Source organism: Otolemur garnettii, unplaced genomic scaffold, assembly GCF_000181295.1.
Source record: "Otolemur garnettii isolate 467f Iridium unplaced genomic scaffold, OtoGar3 scaffold00007, whole genome shotgun sequence".
Lineage (NCBI taxonomy): Eukaryota > Metazoa > Chordata > Mammalia > Primates > Galagidae > Otolemur > Otolemur garnettii.
In genome coordinates this window covers 20,581,438-20,605,128 of record NW_003852402.1, presented here as the reverse complement: position 1 = coordinate 20,605,128, position 23,691 = coordinate 20,581,438, and the positions used below count along the sequence as shown (strand labels likewise).

Sequence of the window (23,691 nt, the reverse complement as noted above, 5' to 3'; positions counted from 1 at the left end):
AGCATCACAGCTCACAGCAACCTCCAACTCCTGGGCTCAAGTGAGTCTCCTGCCTCAGCCTCCCAAGTAGCTGGGACCACAGGTGCCCACCACAACGCCTGGCCATTTTTTGGTTGCAGCCATCATTGTTGTTTGGCTGGCCCGGGCTGGATTCGAACATTCCACCTTAGGTGTATGTGGCTGGCACCTTAGCCACTTGAGCCACAGGCGCCAAGCCGAGAAAAACTAATTCTTAATTAGAATTCATTTGTCAATTTAATAATAAGAGAAATTAGCAACAAACAACTTATTGTGCCTTTAAGTATTTATTTATTTTTAAGAGACAGGTTTCACACTGTTGCCCAGGCTGGCATGCTCTGGTGATTCACAGGCACAATCCCACAGGTGATTAGTATGGGAGTTTTGGCCTGCTCCATTTCTGATGTGGGCGAGTTCGCTTAGGCATCCTGAGGGTTTCCCGCTTCTAAGAGGTCACCACATGGATGCTGAATTTAGTGGAAACACCCAGTGGGCATGAAGCGCTTTGGCCTGGAAAGCCTGGGTTCAAGCCTTCCTCCCACTTCAGCCTGGCCCAGCTTGTCTTTTACCTACCTACATTATCTATCACCTACATTTACAATCTCTCTTTCTCTCTTGGAGCTGAGAATTTCAAATAAAAAAGAATTCTGGCACAGGGATAAAAACAAAATCTTTACTACTCAAAATCACTCCTCCCTACTATTCTTTATGCCATGGAACTATTATCCCATGTCTTCCTAAGATCCACACAATGAAGAAAATAACCAAACAAAACAATTGAAAACAACTTTGCAATATAACTGTTCATATGAGAGTGACAGCAGTATGTGCAAACTGCAAGTCAAACATTATCTTGTTAGGCTGGCTTACTGCTACTTGAAATGTTCAAGCTACACTATTTATTGCTGCAGTTTTCTTTTTCATTTCCCTATATGGAGTACGCCCCCCTTCCTTCCTTTTCCTTGGCTTTCTTCTTGTTCGTCTTAAAAAAGTCAACTGAAGACAGGAAAATAAGGCTTAGCAGTTACTATATAACCTATATATGTACACATAAGGTATTCTAAAACAATTTCACACCCTTTATCTGAAAGAACAGAAAGACTAGGGGGAAAAAAACAGAGCTTACCAACTAATCAAAAACATATTATGGAATTTAAGGTGATCTAAAAGAACAAATTTCTTCCACTATTATTATTATAAATAAATGCAATTTTCCTTGAATTCAATTATGGCAAAGATAGGACTGCTAAGTTACATATGAAAGATAAAACAACTTAAAAGCATATTAAAATATTTTGGGTGAAAATTTTTAAAAAATATCTTACCAACTGGACGATTACAGAGGTAATGCCGAAGGCTGATATTGCCCAACTGGTCTGGTGTCACCTGATTCACTTGAAGACAGATTTCCGTATCTTCCCCTCGGATGTCAATTTCCCCATTAACACCAGTAATTTTAAATACCACAACTGACATCTATTAATGATTGCATAAATAATATTAGTATACCAAGTAGTTGAAAGTGAAATTGAAGGAATATAGGAAACTACTATTAACTTCTAAAAACACAATTCTGAGCTACCAAACCAAAATTATACTTGTGACAGAAAAAGATTGTTACATTATTACGTGACAATCTTCAGTTTGTTTTCTTTTTCATTTAGTCAGGAAAAAAATTTTAAGTCACAAAAATTATGACATTTTCATGTAAAAAGATTTTCACTAAAAGCTGGACACAATGTATTATTTAAGTCTTTCATAAGAATATTTTAGGGTTGGGCACAGGGGCTCAGCAGTTTGGGAGGCTGAGCAGAAGAATCAGGTAAGTCCAGGAGTCTGAGATCAGCCTGAGCAACAAAATGAGACCCTAATTTAAAAAAAAAAGAAAAGAAAAAAACATATATATGTGTATGTGTGCTGCATATTTATTTATTTATCTCACTGAGTCAGGAGGATATAAAAGAAACCGGTATCATGTTTTCTTTGTAGAAAGCCCCTCAATATGAGGACTAACCACCTTCCTTGTCATCAAACTTTTTCAATGTGTATTTAAAAAGAACAAAAATATAGGCCAAAAAATAAAAGTCAAGGCAGAAAAAAGACAGAATATCCCCTTCTTAACATGAATAAAACAAATTTATTTATTTATTTATTTATTTATTTATTGAGACAGAACCTTAAGTTGCTGCCCTTGGTAGAGTGCTGTGGTATCACAGCTCACAGCAATTTCCAACTCCTGCACTCAAGTGATTCTCTTGCCTCAGCCTCCCAAGCAACTGGGACTACAGGTGCCTACCACAATGCCCGGCTATTTTTTGGTTGTAGTTGTCATTGTTGTTTGGCAGGCCCAGGCTGGATTCGAACCACCAGCTCTGGTGTATGTGGCTGGTGCCTTAGCCGCTTGAGCTACAGGCGCCGAGCTGAATAAAACAAATTTAGAAAAGAAAAATGTAGAGAAAAACAATTCATTAAGAAGGAAGCACTTTTAAGAATAGAAGGAACAAAGTGAATCACCTACCACTTAAGAATTCATTTTATATATTAATGTCTTAAAAAGGGTACATATCAAATATGAAATAAAATTGGTGGAATTTCTCTTCATAGACTCTCTCTGAAATGATTACCAGGTCATCATGATTTTCTTGAGCCCCCTCGGAATTTGTACTGATAGCATCTGGAGAGGTTTCACCATAATTCTGTAGGCTTGTACTGGCATTCTCACTCTCAGCTAAGCTCTGGTAATTTGCAGTTGAGTTCTTTTTATTTCCTGAAATAGTACAAAAGGAAAGTAAGAAATTAAAACCAGTTTTATACCTGATTTGACAATGTGTATTTAACCAAAATGAACCCTTCAACTCTTTCTCAAGCATAGCCCTTTTTAGAAGACAAAAACCAAGAAAAATTAGATTGTGATCAGTAAACAAATAAGGAAAAATAATTTCTCACAATCAAATGTTAGCTATACTAAGGCCCTGGGAGTAACCATATAAAAATAAAAACCTTCCACTGCTGAACACAGCCTGTTTTCTCCACCATGTAGCCGCAGTGCTGGTTTAACTGGTTTAATAGTCCCAGTCCGGCCACTTCATTCTCTTTTCAATATCCTACAGCAATTCCTAATAATCTTCCACACAAAGTCAATACCACTATTATTAATGTGATATTCTCCATCCTTATCCAGCTGCCTTAATTTCTCAGTGTGTGGTACTTCAATTTTTCTCAAACTACGTATGCTAAAAGCCAATTTTTAAAAACCTTTGTGTTCAACACAGATAAATACTTTCAGCCTTCCGGTAGCTGGGACTACAGGTGCCTGTCACAATGCCCGGCTATTTGTAGAGATGAGGTCTCACTCTGGCTCAGGCTGGTCTCAAACTTGTGAGCTCAGGTGATCCACCCACCTCAGCCTCCCAGAGTGCTAGAATTACAGGTGTGAGCCACTGTACCCAGCTGAAATTTGTCTATGCAATAGAGAACAAACTGCAAATGGACAGAACAGATGTGGTAAGACTAGTCAGAGGCCAGTAATAGTTGGTAGTCTAGTTACGTGTTCACGTATGAGTGTTCAGGAGTATGTGTATATCTTCATAAATACGCATACAAACATGCATACATTGGCATATATGTGACACACACATACTCATGTAAAAACACCTAAAGGCCTGGAAATATGTATACCACAAATTTATGGTTGTTAATTCTGCAGTGAAAAATGCTATCAAAGGGCAGAGCAAACGTGATACTAAAGTGATAGCTTCAGTTTTTACTCTAGACATTTCTATATTATCTGATTTTTTTACAATGAGTATTCACATAGATCTTTTAAATTAAAACAATTTTCTCCCTAGGAAAATTAATTCTTCTGACATAAAATAAATAACAGCTCAAGAGAACAGAAATATATATTAATTGTTAAATATTCAATATTCTGACTTGGCCCCTGTAGCTCAAGCGACTGGGGCGCTAGCCGCACATACCAGAGCTGGCAGGTTCGAATCCAGCCCAGGCCTGCCAAACGACAATGACAACTACAACCAAAAAATGGCCGGGTGTTGTGGCGGGCACCTGTAGTCCCAGCAACTTGGGAGGCTGAGGCAAGAAAAATGCTTAAGCCCAAGAGTTTGAGGTTGCCATGAGCTGTGACGGCACAGCACTCTACCCAGGGCAACAGCTTGAGACTCTGTCTCAAGAATATATATATATATATATATTTAATATTCTGAGATAGTAATTAGAAATGCAGAAAAAAATTTTGGTTATAACCAAAACCTTATAACATCTAACATGAGGGAAATCACTACAAGGTCACAGTACATGCTTTATGACAACTTTACATAGGCTTAAAAATATTCCAAAGATTAAATAACATTAGGAAATACAGGTAATACAAAGTAGGTTATAAACCATACATGTAATATGACAACAAATACCCATATATACCCAAATATCCAAATACCCACGGGTACCTATACAAATTCAAATTCAGAACAATAAAGCATACTTGATAACCCTAGAATGTGAAACTTTTGGGTAATTTTATTTTCCAAATTATAGTTGTATTTTCCAAGTTTTCCACATTTGAGTGGTTGTCAACTTTTACTAATTATTAAATTGGCTCAGCACCTGTGGCTCAAGTGGCTAAGGTGCCAGCCATGTACACCTAAGGTGGGAGGTTCAAATCTAGCCCGGGCCCACCAAACAACAATGATGGCTGCAACCAAAACTTGGTGGGCGCCTGTGGTCCCAGCTACTTGGGAGGCGGAGGCAGAAGACTCGCCTGAGCCCAGGAGTTGGAGGTTGCTGTGAGCTGTAATGCCACAGCACTCTACCTAGTGGGACAGCTTGAGGCTCTGTCTCAAAAAAAAAAAAAAAAATTATTAGAAAATCACTGATGCTTTAAGATTAAGTCGGGATATTTGCCACAGGAACATTGTTTTTTGAAGTATTTTGATCATAGGACAATGCTCTACATGTGTTAAGGCTGGATTATCAGTCATAAAAGAGGTAAGGGGCAACTAGAGCTATCTGAAAACCTGGGGCAGACTTTTATAACCCATACATATATCAGTTCCTCTTCTGTATTTAACTGAAAGCTGGAAAGGAGACTGCTATGAATTACCTTTAACAGATTAGGACTGAGAATTCTTGTTTATACATGGTAATCATTTACTAAGTCTAGAAGCTAATATAACACATTGGTTAGTTAAATCACTGGGCTCTTGAGTTAGGCTACTTGACAAATCTACCTATATTACTTCCTGGTTGCGTAACTTTGGACAAGATACCTGATTTCCCTAAGCCTCAGTTTCTACACCTATATAAAAGTGATTTAATCATAACTACCTACTATATATGTCTATTTTGAGCACTAAAGAAATCAATGTATTTTACAGTACTTGAGAGAGTGACTAGGGGTATTCAACAAATGCTTATTATTATTGTTATTTTTTTATCACATAAGGTAGACTGAATAGTATTGTCCATGAACTTTGGAGTTAACTGTGATCTAGTAGAGAGGTTTTTTTCCTTTTTGTGCGGGGTGAATTGTTTTAAGAAGGCATGTTTGTGTCAGAAGAGCTCACCCTATCTGGGTTCAAATGATAATTGCCCCTTACTAGCTGTGTTACCTTAGGTTAGTCATTTAGCCTTTCTCCAAAGATAACAGTACATTACTAATGCAATTTTTGTATGGATTAAATGCATACAAAGCACACAGAATAGTGCTAACACATAGTAAACACTCAATAAATGTTAGCTACTGTGCAGGAATACTATACATATCAGTAGAAATGCATAATTGTAATTACAGGGTTGTAATTAACATTAAATAAGTAAACTATTCCAGCACCTATGTTTGAATGTGGCCAAATTCACATGTGGCCTAAGTGACAGCATCAAAAAGTAGAGCCTGTAAGAGGGGTTAGGCAGAAGGGCTCCTCCCCTTTTATGTGCATGAGGGCCCTCATGCACATAAAAGAGGCTGCCAGGAGCTTCTTTTGCCCTTTTCCATTCTGCCATGTGAGACGCAGGCAATCTGATGAGGTCTGAACTTCTCTCCAGAACTGTGAGAAATAATTTTCTATTCTATACAAATTACACAGTCACTCGTCTTCTGTCATAGTAGCACAAAAACTGACTAAAATAACACCTGGCAAGACATCATAGCTACTACAATTGTAGCAATTACATTAATAATATTTATCATTACTTGTCATAAACTTACTGTATTTACTATTATATTACTGATTGTCTAAACTAAGCTATTTCAGCTATACCAACAGGCTTATTGCCCTTCAAGTAGAAAGATTTTTGTATTTCTCACTGGTCTATGTTTCTGTGTCTGTGGCAACTATTATGCTATCTGACCACAGCCCATGATTTTATTCCTGGTCATAAAGCCGCCGACACCTTATTGAAGTGTATGCATCTAGTACCTTCTCCATCATTCCTAGTCCCTTTACCGGGGCATTCGTTACCTCTGAGTGAAATGAGGGAATCATATAGTTCCCTCATACATCATAAACTGTGTGAAACAATCCTGGATTTGTAAATCAATAGCTCCAGTCTGGAAAAAATGTAGTCATAAAACCATAAAGTTGAGAATCAGCATGCCAAATTTCTAGAAATAGGAGTCCCTGTGACAGAGGCTGGTAGGCTTAAGGTTTGCTGCTTTATGATCTAAAGGACTGCATACAAATAACTGCTAGATGTCAGCCATAAAAACAAAGGACTACCCGGGTAAGGGAAGCCTTGGAACAACCATTAGAAAGTTAGGTACTGTGCATGCATGTGTGTGTGCATGTGTGTGCATGTAAGTCAGTCTGTGTAGGATTTCATTAACAATTACTGAACACAACTAAAAAACTTAAACATCATTTTTCTTTTAAGATTTGTGTGCGTGTCTAACAGGAATCCTTAAACTGTATTGATTTACCTTTTTCCAAAAATACATGGCTATCACTTCCATCACTCTCTAACAACATTTCCTCCAACATCATGCTGTCAAGTGACACGGTATCCAGGGAGATTTGGGAGGAGCTTCTTTTCATGGTCTTATAAGAAATGCAGGGTGGAGCCTGGTTGGGTGGGCAACGTTCTTTAGGCTTTCCACTGTTAACAAACACAATTATTAGAAAACTACAGTACTGTGTTGATAGGGAACAATTTTAACTTTGAAGCACCTCTAACAAAATTAATAAATGTATATAGCATGCACAAGTTTCCAAATTATATTTAATCACATGAGCTCAAAGTTTCTCAGACAAAAAAAAAAAAAAAAACTACTCTTCCTTGTGTTATTTTTAACAATGCCATATTTTATCAAGAGGTTCTCTGTCCCAAAACAAAACACATTCTCATGCACACTCTACAAAACAACCCCCACCTCCAAACAAACCCCCCAAAATTCAAACTATATTTTACCTTAGAGATGACTGGGATTTGAGTGTCCTAAGTGTGGGTGCCTCTTCTTTACTGGTTTCCAGGTTCTCAGAGACCAAAGCAGCTTCTGGAAGCAAATCTTCAGCTTTAAAGATTGACTCTATGGCTTCATTCCCTTTACTAGTTAAACTACTGGGAAGTATGTTTTGATTACCATCATTACCAACTGATGGTATATTTGAATCTTTAGACGATGAATTCTTCTTATCACTTACTCCTGCTCCAATTTCTCCTGAGCCACTTTTGTAAACAAGTCCACTACTTTCATCTTCACTTATTTTCCCTAAATGTTTGTCTGATAAATAATCCAGAAAAGAAATGCCTTTTTGCAAATTTGTATCACTAGCTGATTTAAAAAGCAAAGGATCCTTTAAAGGGACGTGACTAAGGTCAACACTCATAGATCTGTTGTCTGACATATGATTAACAGTTTCACTTCTAATTCGGTTTGTATCACTAACTTCTTTTCTTTCTGAAGACAAAACTTCTCCATTTTTAGTAGGCAAATAATCAGGAACCACTGGGCTCACACTTTCAGAAACAGGAGACTTGATCCTATTAGGCTGGTCCACTGGATGTAGCAGAAGAGCCACTTCTGCACTTCTTAGTAAAAACCCAATGCAGACGGATGTTTGGTTAGCAGGGTTGCCAGTTACAGCTTCTACGTCGTTCCTTAAGTTCTCTGCAAGCAAAACAAGTGAATCGTGGAGGAAAAGCAGGAGCAGATACTGGTAGTGATTGATTTGCAAACTGACATGTTTATGAACATGAACCAGGACGTGAATATCTGCTTCTGAAGATGAAGAAGAAAATCTTAAAAATGTATCTGCTAAAGGATTCTGACCACCATTTGTGAGGGGTTCAGACTCTGTACTATAATACTCCTTCAAGAGCTTTTTTCGTTTCAACCGGCCAGCTAGATCACTAGATTCACTTTGTGATGTGTTTAGAGATACCTGATCACAAGTCTGGAGCTCTTTTTGTGATTCTGTGTATCTTGTTGGTTGACAAATCCAGATGGAAAGAGGGAAAGAGTCTACAAAGTTTATTGGCCGTTCTTTTCCACTTTTCATGCCTTCGTAATCTATCCAAAATTGAGAGAAGTACACAGCCCAAACATCCATGGCAGCAGAAGTTTTAAGGGTATTTTTATTCAATTTAGGAATGATATTTCCTTTATAAACTTCATGCATTTTGGTATCCTGTTCATGAGCATGTCTCTGGAAGATTGGGTGTAGAAGATTAAAATTGTCACGAGATTTGGGGAAGCTGGTATAAGTTTTACTAAAAAAATCACAATCTTTGAAGTCTTGAAACAAAGCTTCTAGATCAGAATGTCGACAGTTTGGACAGTGCCTTGTATTTGTGGCAATCATTTCAGAACTCTGAATAGAAATTGCACGTGGCTGATCTCCATGACATTCTGATTTCATTTCAGAAGGAATAACAAGCTAGAACAGAAAACAATTCATTTAGTCTAACTTGCAAATGCACATATCTTAAAAATTAAATAATTATGAGCATGACTTAGCTCAGTTAATTCTTTTTCTTGACATTTCTCTAAACTACTACTTTCTTATTCAGACATAAAATGCTAACTCTTCCCCTCAAATATTTTCATTAAATTCAGTAAAGGGCACTTAAATGACTGACTACTAAGAAGAGAACAATCTTTTTTTGAGACCAGAGTCTCACTTTGTTGTCCCGGGTAGAGTGCTGTAGCATCATAGCTCACAGCAACCTCAGACTCCTGGGCTCAAGCAATTTTCTTGCCTCAGCCTCCTGAGTAGCTGGGACTATAGGCACCTGCCACAATGCCCAGCCATTTTTAAAGGTATGGGCTCACTAACTTAGGCTGGCTGAACTTGTGAGCTCAGGAAATCCACCTGCTTTGGCCTCCCAAAGTGCACAGAACAATCTTTTTAAAAAAGAAAATATGAGGTCTGGCATGGTGGCTCACACCTATAATCCTGGCACTCTGGGTGGCCGAGGTGGGCGGATTTGCTGGGAGCTCACAGGTTTGAGACCAGCCTGAGCAACAGCAAGACCCTGCCTCTAAAAATAGCTGGCCTTTGTGGCAGGTACCTATAGTCCTAGCTACTTGGGAGACTGAGGCAAGAGAATCACTTCAGCCCAAGAGACTGAGGTTGCTGTGATGTATGATGCCACAGCACTCTATAGAGTGCAACAAAGTAAGACTCTGTCTCAAAAAAAAAAAAGGAAGAAAAAATATGAATAATATATATACATGTATTACACAATACATCACAAAGAACAAAATTGAACTAAATCAATACTAATTTTTACTATGCCTTAGGTACACAGAATAAAGTCTCAAGGCCAAGGTGGGAAGGATCACTTGAGCTCTTGTCTGACAGTGAACAAGAATGATCAGCTTGAACAAGAGGGAGACCCTCATCTCCACTAAGAAAAACATTGAAAAATTAGCCACAATTAGCATTGTAGCAGGTACCCAGTAATCCCAGCTACTCAGGAGGCTGAGGCAGGAGGATGGCTTGGATCCAGGAATTTGAGGTTGTTGTGAGCTAAACTGAGGCCACATCACTCAAGCCTGAACAATAAAGTGAAACTCTATCTCACAAAAAGAAAAAAAGAGAAAGAAGCAAAAGGAGGAGAAGAAGAATGTGTCAAGCACTGAAAAGAAATGTATTTTTATTTATTTATTTTTTATGAGACAGAGTCTCAAGCAGTTGCCTGGGGTAGAGTGCTGTGCCATCATAGCTCACAGCAACCTCCAACTTGGGCTCAAGCGATCCTCTTACCTCAGTTTTTCTCTTTTCTTTTCTTTTTTTTTTTTTTTGAGACAGCCATGGCATCACAGCTCACAGCAACCTCCAACTCCTGGGCTCAAGCGAGTCTCCTGCCTCAGCCTCCTAAGTAGCTGGGACCACAGGCGCCTGCCACAACGCCCGGCTATTTTTTTTGGTTGCAGCCATCATTGTTGTTTTGGCAGGCCCAGGCTGGATTCAAACCTGCCACCTTAGGTGTATGTGGCTGGTGCCTTAGCCACTTGAGCCACAGGCGCTGAGCCTCTTTTTTTTCCTATAACTTCAATGAACCCTCAACAATAACAAAAAATAATAAAAATAAATAAAAGATTAACACCTGAAAAAAAAAAGAAGTTGAGAGGGAATGGGGTCCAGTAAGAGTGGAAGGGCTGGCCTTCCACAGGGCATGGGCTATGTGTTAAAAAAAAAAAAAAAATTGGTAATATTTGGGGAATTTTCATTTACAATATTCTCTAAAATGGCTTTCATTCCTCTGGGGCATTCTTCCTCTTCTGGGATACCTACAACTCATATGTTTGAGCGCTTCATAAAGTCCCATAATTCTGTGAACATTCTCTCTCTTCTTTTCTGTCTCTTTAACTATCTGAGTTATCTCAAAAGCTTTATCCTCTACCTCTGAGATTCTTTCTTCTGCATGATCTAATCTGTTGTTGATACCTTCTATTGCATCTTTAAGCTCCCTAAAAAAATTTCTTGGCTCTGGTAAGACATAGAAAAAAGAATTACTCAAAAAAAGAAAAGAAAAAAGAATTACTGATTTAAATTTTGTTTCTATAGCTTATCTCCAAATGAATGAAAGGGAGAAAAAATAAAAGGAAATTAAAAAAAGAAGGCAGAAGTCGTAAGAAACACACAGACAGGCTGGGAGGGGTAGTCTCTTAAGCCTTCTATGACTGAGAATCAAAATTAAGTGTGAAATTTCAAAACCAAAATTAAGATTTCAACAAAGCTGGTTTTTATTTGAACACTCATCTTAAATCCTGGAGATTATAGTGCTGTCAACTTTACTTCCATGAAAATGGTTTGGTTCTCAGAGCTACTTGTTTGTATGATACCTTTAACATTAAGCCATCAACCCGAACATCAACATGCTCATCAGATTTTGAATTCTCATTCAACTTGTACACAGTCATGAATTGATTAAGACTTTGTTTTAAATCCAATAGAAACTGATTTAACCACAGAATACTTCTTTCGTCCACAGTAAATTGCAGTGCATTCAGCTGGCTATACAGGTTGGAAGATGGAACTGCAAAGACAAAAGTTTTTCAGATTTTAATTAAATAGGACTAAATCTTCCTGAAGAACAGGAAAAAGAAACATTTTAAGTATTATTCTTTTTTCTTAACAAAAAACTTGAGATGTTATTTACAAAATTACAGTGATACATGTGAACAACAGCAAACACACTTTGTCTATGCTTCACTAGCTGAAAAATGCATATTTTTATAAACATTTCAAAATATGTGGTATATAATATATGAATATTTTAAATACATAAATTAATCTAAAGCTAATTGCATAAACAGGAAGTACTTTCTTTGGATTTCTTAAGATTATCCTGAGAAGAAAACTGCTTCAAACATTACCTTTCTGATGAAGTATCAAATCAAAATCACCATCAAAATCATATATTTTTATAAGACTTTACTATCTATATCTTAACCTGAATCCTCTCAAATGAGAAAGCTAAGTCTAATGGTCAGTATCTTCAGAAAATGATATGCCAGGCAGATCCTTGAGAGGGAGGCCAGGCATGGTTTTATGCCCTACTTTAATCAAGGCCTGTAATAATGCTTGGTGCAAACTAAAACCACAAATATCTCTTGCATAATACAATAAATATGCTCTATTTTATAGTTTTCACAAAATAAACTAATATTTACAATCAGAGAGTATATCACTTCCTGAAATCCACATATATTTCTATCATAAAAGCCATTTTGTTTTCAGAGCACCTTGGCAAAGATCTTTTATTCTAAAAATTGAGACACAGTTCTACCAAGGGTAAAAGTACGGGTATCTAGAACTTCTAAACTAAATTAAGAAAAATAAATCCAAAGTGTGGAATATCCGTAGAGAGATGACATGGTAACAATGTCCTAGATGTGCTTTTTTCTTAGGTTATTCATTTATTCATTCACTTTCCCTTAGCAAAGCTTCACTGAATGTCAACTACACAATTCTCTGCATCTATGCTAAGCACAAAGAATAAAAAACAATACAGTATAGTCCCATTCTTTAAAAGTCTGTCATTAATTATATGAAACAGACAGAAAAACAGAAAAATTGCAATTCAAGTCTATCAGAGACATGCACTTGTGATGAGGAAGTGGCTATCTTGGGGAAAGAAAGGAAGTGGAGTGCCGAGGAGACTGCATCACACTCTGGGAGGGAAAGGAGAAAGGAGATCTCAGTGTACAGATGGAGAGATGACGGCAGCCACAGAAAAGACCAGAGAGCAAGTGCTGTCCCTGAGCTAGGACAGAAAGGAAGAACACTAAAAGGAACCAAGTACACTAAGCAACACGTCTTTATGCAGATTCCAACTAGGTTCTATCTATAAAATAGATTACTAGGCAGCTATTAAACATATTTAAATGAGCTGGTAGAAACCTCAAGTATGCTCATGGCATTAAAGGAAAGGGGGAAGATGCAAATTAAATATGTAAAAGAAACACATGCATCCTGAACAGGGCTAACAATACTGTAACTACTATCACAGACTAAATTGTGTGTCCTCCCAAACATGAATACCATTTCACAGCTAAAATATAAATAGAGTTTTACTAAAGGAGGAAAAAAGACCTTATTCTATAAATAAGCTAATTAACCTAATTCTTCCATTTAACAAACAGCAACTAAGCACAAAAGGAGTTGAATCTCAGGGATAAAATGAACCATGAACACTACACGATTCCTGCCAGAGATGCCAGGAAACAAGAAGGACATGTGAACAAACAACGACAACATGTAAAATTCTCAGACTACAGTTATGCACTACACACAGGGATTACAAGAATAAAGAACAACGCAATTTTTTTTTCACATCTGCCAAACTCAAAAACTCAGCAAGAAAACACAAACACTATGTTTTTCAAATAATGAACAAATAATAAAAGAAGAAACTCTCACTTGGAAAATCCTTTCCATCTGGATAGTAATATTCTGTGAATTCTATATAGACAGCTGACATTTCTTGTGGCAGAAAAAGGGTTTTTTTATTGCAAGAAATCATACTTTTGGGGGAAGAACGACATTGTTCTGCTGTAGAAACCTGAAAAAATAAGTTTATTGAAGTCACACTGAATAAAGCCAGTAAACTCATTGTATATTTAACTTCACATTAAACTGCTTTTAAATACCCACCAATTCTTCAGAAAACTCTTTAACTTTTGTATCTTTTTCAATTACAAGATTAATATGTCACAACAATGCTTGCAAAGTTATTATTCTGAGCCTTAAAGTAACAGATGGGAAAATAATGATATTCTTTTTCTTTGAAGTTGTAGATAAATACAAAACCCCTCCACAATTTCTTTCTTCTTCTTTTGGCTCTGCTGCCCATTCTGGAGTTTGGTGGCACAATCAATAGCTTTCATTATATCTTTGAACTCTTGCATGAAAGAGAAAAGAGATCCTCCTGCCTCAGCCTCCTGAGTAACTGGACTACAAGTATGCACCACCATGCCTGACTATCTATTTGTTGTAGGATGAGGTCTAGCTCTGTTGCCCAGACTGATCTCAAAACTCCTGGCCTCAAGCAATCCTCCACCTTTGGCTCCCAGAGTGCTGAGATTATAGGCATGAGTCACTGTACCTAGGCCATGATGATGATATTCTATCACATATTATGAATATGTAAATGGAAGTCAGAACAAAGAAAAAGACAAAATCCTGAAGACTAGAATGTTTCCCCAGGATGTTCATTATAATAATTCTTAACTAGAATTTTACTATTATGAAAATTAATAGAACTATATATAATTTCAGTTTGGGATAATGAAAAAATTCTAGAGATGAATTGTGGAATTGGCTAACAATGTGAACATACTTAATGCCAATGGATTGTATGTTTAAAAATGATTATAATGATAGGTTCTTTTATATCTTAGCACAATAAAAAATAACTAAATAAAAAATAACCTATCTGTAAACACTTTTGTCAAATAGTATGATCCCTTATTCTTTTAAAAAGAGTATTAGCTTTAATTTTCTTATTCATTTTTCTCTCTCCCCCCAAAACAGCTTTATGTTTTATGATTACATTAAGAACACATATGGGCTCGGAACCTGTGGCTCAAGTGGCTAAAGCGCCAGCCACATACACCTAAGGTGGCAGGTTTGAATCCAGCCCAGGCCCACCAAACAACCACAGCTGCAACCAAAAAATAGCCGGGCGTTGTGGTGGGCGCCTGTGGTCCCAGCTACTTGGGAGGCTGAGGCAGAAGACTCGCTTGAGCCCAGGAGCTGGAGGTTGCTGTGAACCGTGATGCCACGCACTCTGCCCAGGGGGATAGCTTGAAGCTCTGTCTCAAAAAAAAAAAAAAAAAAGAACACATATGCAGATGTCCCCAAAGTTCCATCAATAAGGCTTTATCAGCTGTATGCATTTATATTTGTTTAGTAGGCCCAGGGATGTATCCTTTTTCTTTTCTTTTTTTTTGTAGTTTTTGGCTGGGGCTGGGCCTGGGCTTGAACCTAGCACTTCCCGCATATGGGGCCGATGCCCTACCCCTTTGAGCCACAGGCGCTGCCTGGGGATGTATCCTTTTTCATTCATTCAATATATGTATTTCTCATATGAAGTGGAATATTTTTCTATGCATGTTTCTTCTTATACCAAGAGCCTAATCAAACCTTTTGATTATTTGTATAGTCATTATAAATTTAGTTCTTTACAGTATCTGTAGAAAAAAATCCTTTTCAATTCAAAGTGCCAATTTATTTCTATAACTAATAGTTTATTGCTTTTTTTCATTAATAGTTAAAAAGATATCAAAACTGAGAAGAACATACTATTTTATTTTCTTTTAATTATTTGTGTTTATTTTGGGTGTGTTTATGTGTATGGGGTTCTTTACCATATTTTACTCTTAAACATTTGGGATTATAGGTGATCCCCCTTCCTCATTTCCACATGAATGTATATTTAAATCTTAAAATTTGAAGTCTCTTTTAAAAAGCTGCAGTGCACAGTCACACACTGCATACCATTTCAGTCAATCATGGACCACTTCTAAGAGATGGTCCCAGAAGATTATAATGGAGCTTTTACATGATAGTTATTGTACTTTTTCTATGTTTAGAAATGTTGAAATACACAAGTATTTACAAGTGTTATAGTTACTACATTATTCAGTACAGTAGCATGCTGTACAAATTTGCAGTCTAGAGCAAGAGGTGATACCAGATAGCCTAGGAGTGCAGTAGACTATGCCATCTAGGTTTGGGTAAGTATACTCTATGATGTTCATATGATGATGAAATCATATCCCTACCTTTAAGCAACATATGATTATATATATATAATCGAATGCAATAAAAGGAGCAAATGCCCACTCAGAAAGTAACTGTTAAAGCAGGGTCTCTCAAAGCGGGCACTGCTGCTTCCCTTGTGGGGAGCTGATGCAGCAGGATGCTCAGCACCCCCACCAGCTTCTCTTCTCTAGATGTCAGCTGCATGCCCTTCCAGCTGTGATAATCAAAACAGCCAAATAGTTAGGGGAGGGGAGCAAAATCTGGTCCTATCTCAAAAAACCAAAGCAGGGCGCATTAGTTATTACAGTTGCTTATATGAGACACTGAAAGTGTTTAATTTAAAAAATAAATATTTACACATACCTGGTAAATATTGAAATCTGCAAGCCTCACCACAACTGAACTAGACATTAGCCTAGCTTTTGACTGCTCAGATAATACTGAAGGTGTTCTGGACGACCCTTTCAGAGGGGGCTCCTTCTCTGGGATAAACAAAAACCTCTTTCAGTTCATTGCAAAATTATTTTTAACAAACACCTACTAGAAATACTTATAAATACTAATTTCTTAAAGAAGATATTTGTGGAGATACTTTATAAAGTGATACTGAATCTAAGTTACTATCCTTTAAAAAGGAATCGTTTTTATATCACATTTAAATCATTTCCTACAAAAAAAGCTAACTGTACTTCTTGTTAAAAATGAAAGATCTACATAGAAATAGAGAGCAGAATAGTAATTACAGAGGCAAGGAAGGGGGGCAATACTGATTAACAGATACGAAAATACAGCTGGACAGGAGGGGTAAGTTCTAGTGCTTTATAGCACCACAGGGTGACTTAATTGACAATAATTTGTTAAATACTTCTAAAGTTAGAAGAGTAGACTTTGTTCCCAACACAAAGAAATGATTAATATTTGGGGTGATGATAATGCTAACTATCCTAATTTAATTATTATAAATTATATACATGTATCAAAATATCACACAGCACCTCATAAATATGCATAGTTACCACTCAATAATAAAAAGTAAATAAAAGATCTAGCCATGTAAGAAAATGAAAAAGTCTACCTAGGTATTATGACTGGTTATATTAATTATAAAAGTACTTTGGTTCACTAACCTATGTTGGTCTAAATGAAAAGTATAGGATTTTCAGACATTAATTAAAAATGACACTTATTTACAGAGAATATTATGATCACATGTACACATAAGCACACACACATGCACATACATCATTCATATGGGGAAAGCCATAATGTTATTGTAGGTAAAATACCTGTTTGTGTGTGCTGGGGAGAGGCATGTGTTGGGGAGGTAGGCGGTGAACCAACATTATGATCCTTGACAGCCTGTTTAAGCATTTCAACGTTGTACTCAAATTCATGTAACAACTCGTTGGCCCATCCATTTTTTGTTTTCGTTGCATCACTAAAATACATCCAATGATTACAACTATCTCCTGTGAAATGAATAAAGGTATTTTACTGAAGAATGCATGACTTTCATTTATTCCACTATAAGAATGCTTCCAATGAGATTTAGTTATATTCTCCAAGGAGTCTTTACTGTCCGAAAGATTTACAACCTTTACTCTGAAATACTAGTAAAATATTTAGAATAGACGAAGAGTGTCAAAAGTAAATGATCTGGAGGGGTTTCTATCTAAAACCCATTTTTGGGGGGGGGGAGGGAAAATACTCAGGTTCAGTTCAAAGCATTATAACTGGTCACATCTCAATGGATGCTCAATTTTCTGGAAAACCTCCACTGGACAGAATCCCAGAAAATAATTATGGAAAAAGTTTTTTTTCTAAGTGCCTCAAGTGATCCTCTTGTCTCAGCTTCCTGTGTAGCTGGGACTATAGGCACCTACTATAATGCCCAATTGGATTTTTGTATTTATAGAGAAGGGGTCTCACTTTACTCAGGTGGGTCTCTTCCTGAGCTCAAGCAATCCACCAGCCTCAGCCTCCCAAAGTGCTAAGATTACAGGTGTGAGCCACTGTGCCCAGCCTACTGGTTTCTTAAATATTTAAAAACTGTCACCTATTTTGGATCAGGATTGCTTGAGCCCAAGAGTTTGAAGTTGTTGTGAACTATGACATCACAGCACTCAACCCCAGGAAAACTGCATGAGATTGACAAAAAAAAAAACCAGTAAAACTTAAGAGTCAAACATTAGTCATTAAGTAAGTTTTTGGGAAAATGCAAAATCTAGAGTATTAAGTTTTTCTGTAAAAACTTTAAAAAGTATAATAATACATATACAAAAGGGTTAGGAAAAAATATATACTTTATGACTGAAAGTTGTGTCTCCCAAAATATGAAGTTTCTACAATTAAAGCAATTTAAATAGTATATGTAAGAAGCTTATAATTCGGCTTGGCGCCTATGGCTCAAGTGGCTAAGGCGCCAGCCACATATACCTAAGGTGGCGGGTTCGAATCCCCAGCCCGGGCCCGCCAAACAACAATGATGGCTGCAACCAAAAAGTGGCCAGGCGTTGTGGCGGGCGCCTGTAGTCCCAGCTACTTGGGAGGCGGAGGCAGGAGACTCGCTTGAACCCAGGAGTTGGAGGTTGCTATGAGCGTGATGCCATGGCACTGTACCCAGGGGGATAGCTTGAGGCTCCATCTCAAAAAAAAAAAAAAAAAAAAAAAAAGAAGCTTATAATTCAGAAAGATATTCTTTCCTTCAAAAGAAAAACAAAGCAAATCATACAACCTTAAATTCTGTTTTATACCAACACAAAAATAACAAACATTAGCTGGCATAAATGTGTGAACAGAAAAACTTCACCACTGTTTAAAAGTCCTTGAAAATTCATGATAGGTTTTGTTTGATTTTTTTTTTATTTCTATGAATTACAAAAACAAAAATGCTACATACTCTCCAAAGGCAAAGATGACTACAAGGTGAGATTAATTTGGCCATAAGTAATCATATATATTTTTATCTTTTTATAATGTCAGAGAAAAGAACTTAACCAATAGCAGACTATTAAAAGCCCATGAAATCTGGAATCCTACCACCCAATTAACCCTGTTATCCTTTGCTTTATACTCTTTTCTGATTTATTTTATATGTATATATGTACATACATACATATATATGTTATAAGTCTATTACTTATAAATTCAAAACCAATTAATAACTTGTCACAATAAAATAGTACAAAAATATGTCCTCTGTATCTTGAATTTTTTACATTTCTAATCTGCTATTTAGAAAACTGTCCATTTCTAATAATCTATAAAAACTTTGATAAAATATGTAAATATATTATTCTATGGCAATTCTATGTCTTGGTAAAAATGCTGCCACAAGAAAAATGATAAACATTTTTTTCATCAACAAATTACAGCAAAATAAATTGGTTATATCACTTTAAAGCAAAGTTTGTATCTTTTAAAGAAATTATTATACATACCTGCTTTATGATAAGGATAATAATCTATAGTTAGCTGTGTAAAAGAGAGCTGCATAGCCCCTCCAGTAATACGTCTGTTTGACTCTGGGAAAAGAACAAAATTAAGAGAAAGAAATATTAAGCAAATTATCAGAAACATTAAATTTACCATAAATAATCTTTATCATATTTAAGGTCCAAGTAATAATAACTGCCTCTCTTTTATCATAGGTAATAAACATTTTAGGAAATAAAATTCAATCCAATGAAAGTCAATCCAAAAAGTATTTACTGAGCCTGATCAGTAAACAGTACTAACCCAGGCAGTCGAAGAAAAAGTTAGGGTACAAGAATAGCAGAATCCCTGCCCTTTTATTGCTTATGATACAAAAGCAGAACATTTATATTTACAATCCCCTAACTATACATACACCAAGCAATGTTTTCACTACTTTAGGGATACTTTACTCATTTGACATCATAACCACCCCATGAGATAGGTACTATTATTGCTTTCCCCATTTTCTAGATAATGAAATGAAGCACAAACAGGCTAAGCAAATAGGCCGAGGTTCTAGCTACACGAGAAGATGAGGCAGGAGGACCATTTGACCCTAGGAGTTAGAGGGTATAGTGAGCTATGATGACATCACTGTACTCAAGCCAGGCAGAGGAGACAGTTTCAAAAACAAAACAAAACAAAACAAAAAAGGAAATCACAAGTTGGTGTAACTCCCAATAAAAAAGTCAAATTTTACAATAGCACAGGCAAAGAGATTAGAATTATGAAAAATGCAAACTAATATATAACTATGTATATACTCCCTATATTATTTTGTTAAGTCTAATTTATCTCTACTAATATAATTTCTGGTATTGATACATAATCTTTTTGGAGCCAAATGTTTCAGAATTCAGAATTCTTCAGATTCTATGAATGTAATATGGCATATACTTCCAGCAGGTCTGAGACAACACTAAGTAATAAAAACAGAAATTCTTGGCTGGGCATGGTGGCTCAAACCTGTAATCGTAGCACTCTGGAAGGCCAAGGTGGGTGGATTGCTGACCAGCCTGAACAAGAATCAGACCCTATCTCTACCAAAAATAGAAAAAAAATTAGCAGAGCGCTGTGGTGTACACTGTGGTCCCTGCTACTCAGGAGGCTGAAGGCAGGAGAATCACTTGAATCTACGAGTTTAAGGTTGCTGTGAGCTATGAAACTACGCACGTTAGCCAAAGGGAACACAGTGAGAGTCTGTCTCAAAACAAAAAAAAACAAAAAAAAATAAAAAAGAAAGAAATTCTTCAACAAAACTTTATACTAAGTTAAGGCCATGCACAGTGGCTCATACCTATAATCCTAGCACTCTGGAAGGCCAAGGTGGGTGGATTGTCTGAGCTCAGGAGTTGAATACCACCCTGAGCAAAAGTGAGACCTCATCTCTGAAAAAACAGTCAGGCTGAAAAAACAGTCAGGCGTTGTGGCAGATACCTGCAGTCCCAGCTACGTTGGGGGTGGGACAAGAGAATCATCTGAGCCTAAGCGTTTGAAGTTGCTGTGAGCTATGACTCCACCCAGCGTTACCAAGGGTGACGATGTGAGACTTTGTCTCAAAAAGCAGAACAAAACAAAACTTTAACTAAGTGGATAAAATAAGTATTAAAAATAATATGTTTCGCTTGGATCAGGTTTGACAAGAAATGAGTTTTTTACAAACTTATGAAATAATTCAGAAACTTCTGGATTTCACAACAGTAAAGAAGTGAGTACAATCTGTACTATGAGAGAGATATTTAGTGTAAAGGTTTTCTCCCTTAAATTAATTCACCTAAATCAGTGAAGGAATTAATAGTGAGGAATATCAGAGCTTAGAAAATATCTTCTCCATTTTCATGCTTATGATTCAATCCTAACTACCTCATTTTGTTATTTTAATTTATTGCAATGTTTTCAAATTTTCCTTTCAAACCACTAAAATATAAGATGTCAACTCCAAGCCAAATGATACAAAGGTGGTGAACAGAAAGGACAAAACATCCCTCTACAAACTTCAAATCTTCCTCACCTTTGCCCTCCATCCTCAAAGGTCTAATAAAGAAAGGGTAACTTCTACTACTAAGTATCCGGGGTCTCAAGATTCGCTTGCTCAGCTTTAAAAATTCAAAGCAACAATTTTCATAGTTACAGATTCTGATTTAGCTCAGAGGTGCAAAGGTCAGATAACTATTTTTGAAAGATCTTCAATTTGATTCTGATGCTCAAAGTTTCAGAAACATTGTCTTTTAGGTAGGCCTACAAGCCAAAGCACCCCTACTCTGTATCTGTGGTCTAGAGATATGCTCTAGAGTAGATAAAGAAATGTCCAGCACCAAGATTTTCAAAGTGACCAAGAGCAGCTTGTGCTTATCCTGTTATGTTTACTAAATATGGAAAAATAAGAGGAAGAAAAGCTAAAAGGAAAGAAAAAGCTCCTAACTAGAATTTGGCTTCCTAACCTAATTTTGGGAGGAGGGGGAGAAGGAGACACAAAAGATATTAAACAGCCACATAAATTACATTTATAACCATGGGATCCCTAAATTTGCAGATAAATGATGGTGCTACCAACACATGTGCAAATGATTATGAATGGAGTATGGGCTATAATTCATGAATAATTACAAAAATGTTAATCCAAAGGGAAGTCTAATGTTTCATCATCCTCCAAGAAAGTATTATTCAATCTTTGATTTTTTGAAAACTAATCTTATTGCTAGCAGTGACAGTTACCGATTAATTCAGCAAAAGCAAAATAAAGTTTCATGTCAATATATAATGCTTTGAATTATTCCTTTTAGGCTCGGCACCTGTGGCTCAAGTGGCTAAGGCACCAGCCACATACACCTAAGGTGGCGGGTTCAAATCCAGCCTGGGCCTGCCAAACAACAATGCCGGCTGCAACCAAAAAATAGCCAGGTGTTGTGGTGGGCGCCTGTGGTCCCAGCTACTTGGGAGGCTGAGGCAGGAGATGCCACAGCACTCTACCTAGGGGGACAGCTTGAGGCCCTGTCTCAAAAATAAATAAAATAAAATAAAATAAAAAATAAATAAAAAAATATTATTCCTTTTATCTATATATCCACAAATAAAATTAGGACTATGTTCAAGTACAAATGTGGGTATTACACAATATAAAATAAATCCAGTTTTGTAGTTAATTCTAGAAAAACCAAAATTCTTTGAAATAAGCAAATTTTATTACCTTTTTCTTTATTATGAATGTCATCACATATGTGTAGATCTAGATGAGAAATCACTAAATGATGGGAAGTTTCTTTAACATCAAAGTCACTGAATAGTTTCACAATTGCATCACTGAGGTCAGGAACATTTGAAGTCTGTGGTGTCTTTACTTGCTGGGTAGATGGGACTACTGTAGAGCTCTGTAAAGATTTAATACTGACTTATCATTGAGAAATTAAATGTTTGAAATTCACATAAGAAAGCCTAGGCCAGGTGCGGCAGCTCACACCTCTAATCCTAGCACTTTGGGAGGCTGAGGCAGGTGGATTGCCTGAGCTCACAGGTTCGAGACCAGCCTGAGCAAGAGTGAGATACCGTCTCAAAAAAAAAAAAAAAAAAAAGCAGGCCTTTGTGGCAGGTGCCTGGAGTCCCAGCTACTTGGGAGGCTGAGGCAAGAGAATCACTCGAGCCCAAGAGTTTGAGGTTGCTGTGAGCTATGATGCTATAGCACTCTACTGAGGGTGACAAAGTGAACTTTATCTTAAAAAATATATAAGAAAGCCTAAATATATTTAACAAGAAAATATTTTCAGTACTTTCTTAAGAAAATACATTCAGAAATAATAAGCATGATACATTTTCTTCTGTCATCAATAATTCAGTTCCCCTAAAGATTTTCTGAATTATGTAAGAACAAAACTAAAATTTGAGGGCTGAGGTTGTTCACACCTATAATCCCAGCACCTGGGAGGCCAAGACTAGCGGATTGCCTGAGCTCACAGGTTCGAGATCAGCCTGAGCCAGAGCAAGACCCTGTCTCTAAAAAAGTAGCCAGGTGTTGTGGCAGGTGCCTGTAGTCCCAGCTACTTGGGAGGCTGAGGCAAGAGAATCACTTGAACCCAAGAGTTTGAGGTTGCTGTGAGCTAAGACACCACAGCATTCTACTACCAAGGGTGACCAAGTCAGACTCTTGTCTCAAAAAAAACCAAAAAAACAAAAAAGTAAAATTTGTAAACTAGACAACAACAAAAACTACAAAACTATACACAATTTGACTATTAATCCAACGATGTCACAGTTCTATAAATTAAGAAATCCCATCCTAAGTTAGTCAGTAAATAACTAAACACAGTAGAACCTCTGCAAGTTGGCCACCTATGGGACTGTAACCAACTGGAAAACATATGAAGGTGGTCAACATAAGAACCAGGCTCGGGGCTCGGCGCCTATAGCTCAACCGGCTAAGGCGCCAGCCACGTACACCTAAGGTGGCGGGTTTGAATCCCCAGCCCGGACC

General features: G+C 37.0%; 1 protein-coding gene across 3 annotated transcripts in view; it reads right to left on the bottom strand.

Moving 5' to 3' along the window:
• The window catches only part of UHRF1BP1L (UHRF1 binding protein 1 like), a 93,135-nt gene that overhangs the window by 17,860 nt on the left and 51,584 nt on the right, over window positions 1–23,691 (bottom strand). For all 3 annotated transcript variants that reach the window (XM_023509418.1, XM_012801280.2, XM_023509417.1), the window contains 10 exons: window positions 22,414–22,594; window positions 19,190–19,273; window positions 17,036–17,218; window positions 16,113–16,231; window positions 13,404–13,545; window positions 11,324–11,517; window positions 7,441–8,909; window positions 6,953–7,128; window positions 2,643–2,785; window positions 1,344–1,494 (listed from right to left, as the gene is read on the bottom strand). In XM_023509418.1, coding sequence (XP_023365186.1) covers window positions 1,344–1,494; window positions 2,643–2,785; window positions 6,953–7,128; window positions 7,441–8,909; window positions 11,324–11,517; window positions 13,404–13,545; window positions 16,113–16,231; window positions 17,036–17,218; window positions 19,190–19,273; window positions 22,414–22,594 — 2,842 coding nt within the window. The remainder of the gene's footprint in view (window positions 1–1,343; window positions 1,495–2,642; window positions 2,786–6,952; window positions 7,129–7,440; window positions 8,910–11,323; window positions 11,518–13,403; window positions 13,546–16,112; window positions 16,232–17,035; window positions 17,219–19,189; window positions 19,274–22,413; window positions 22,595–23,691) is intronic.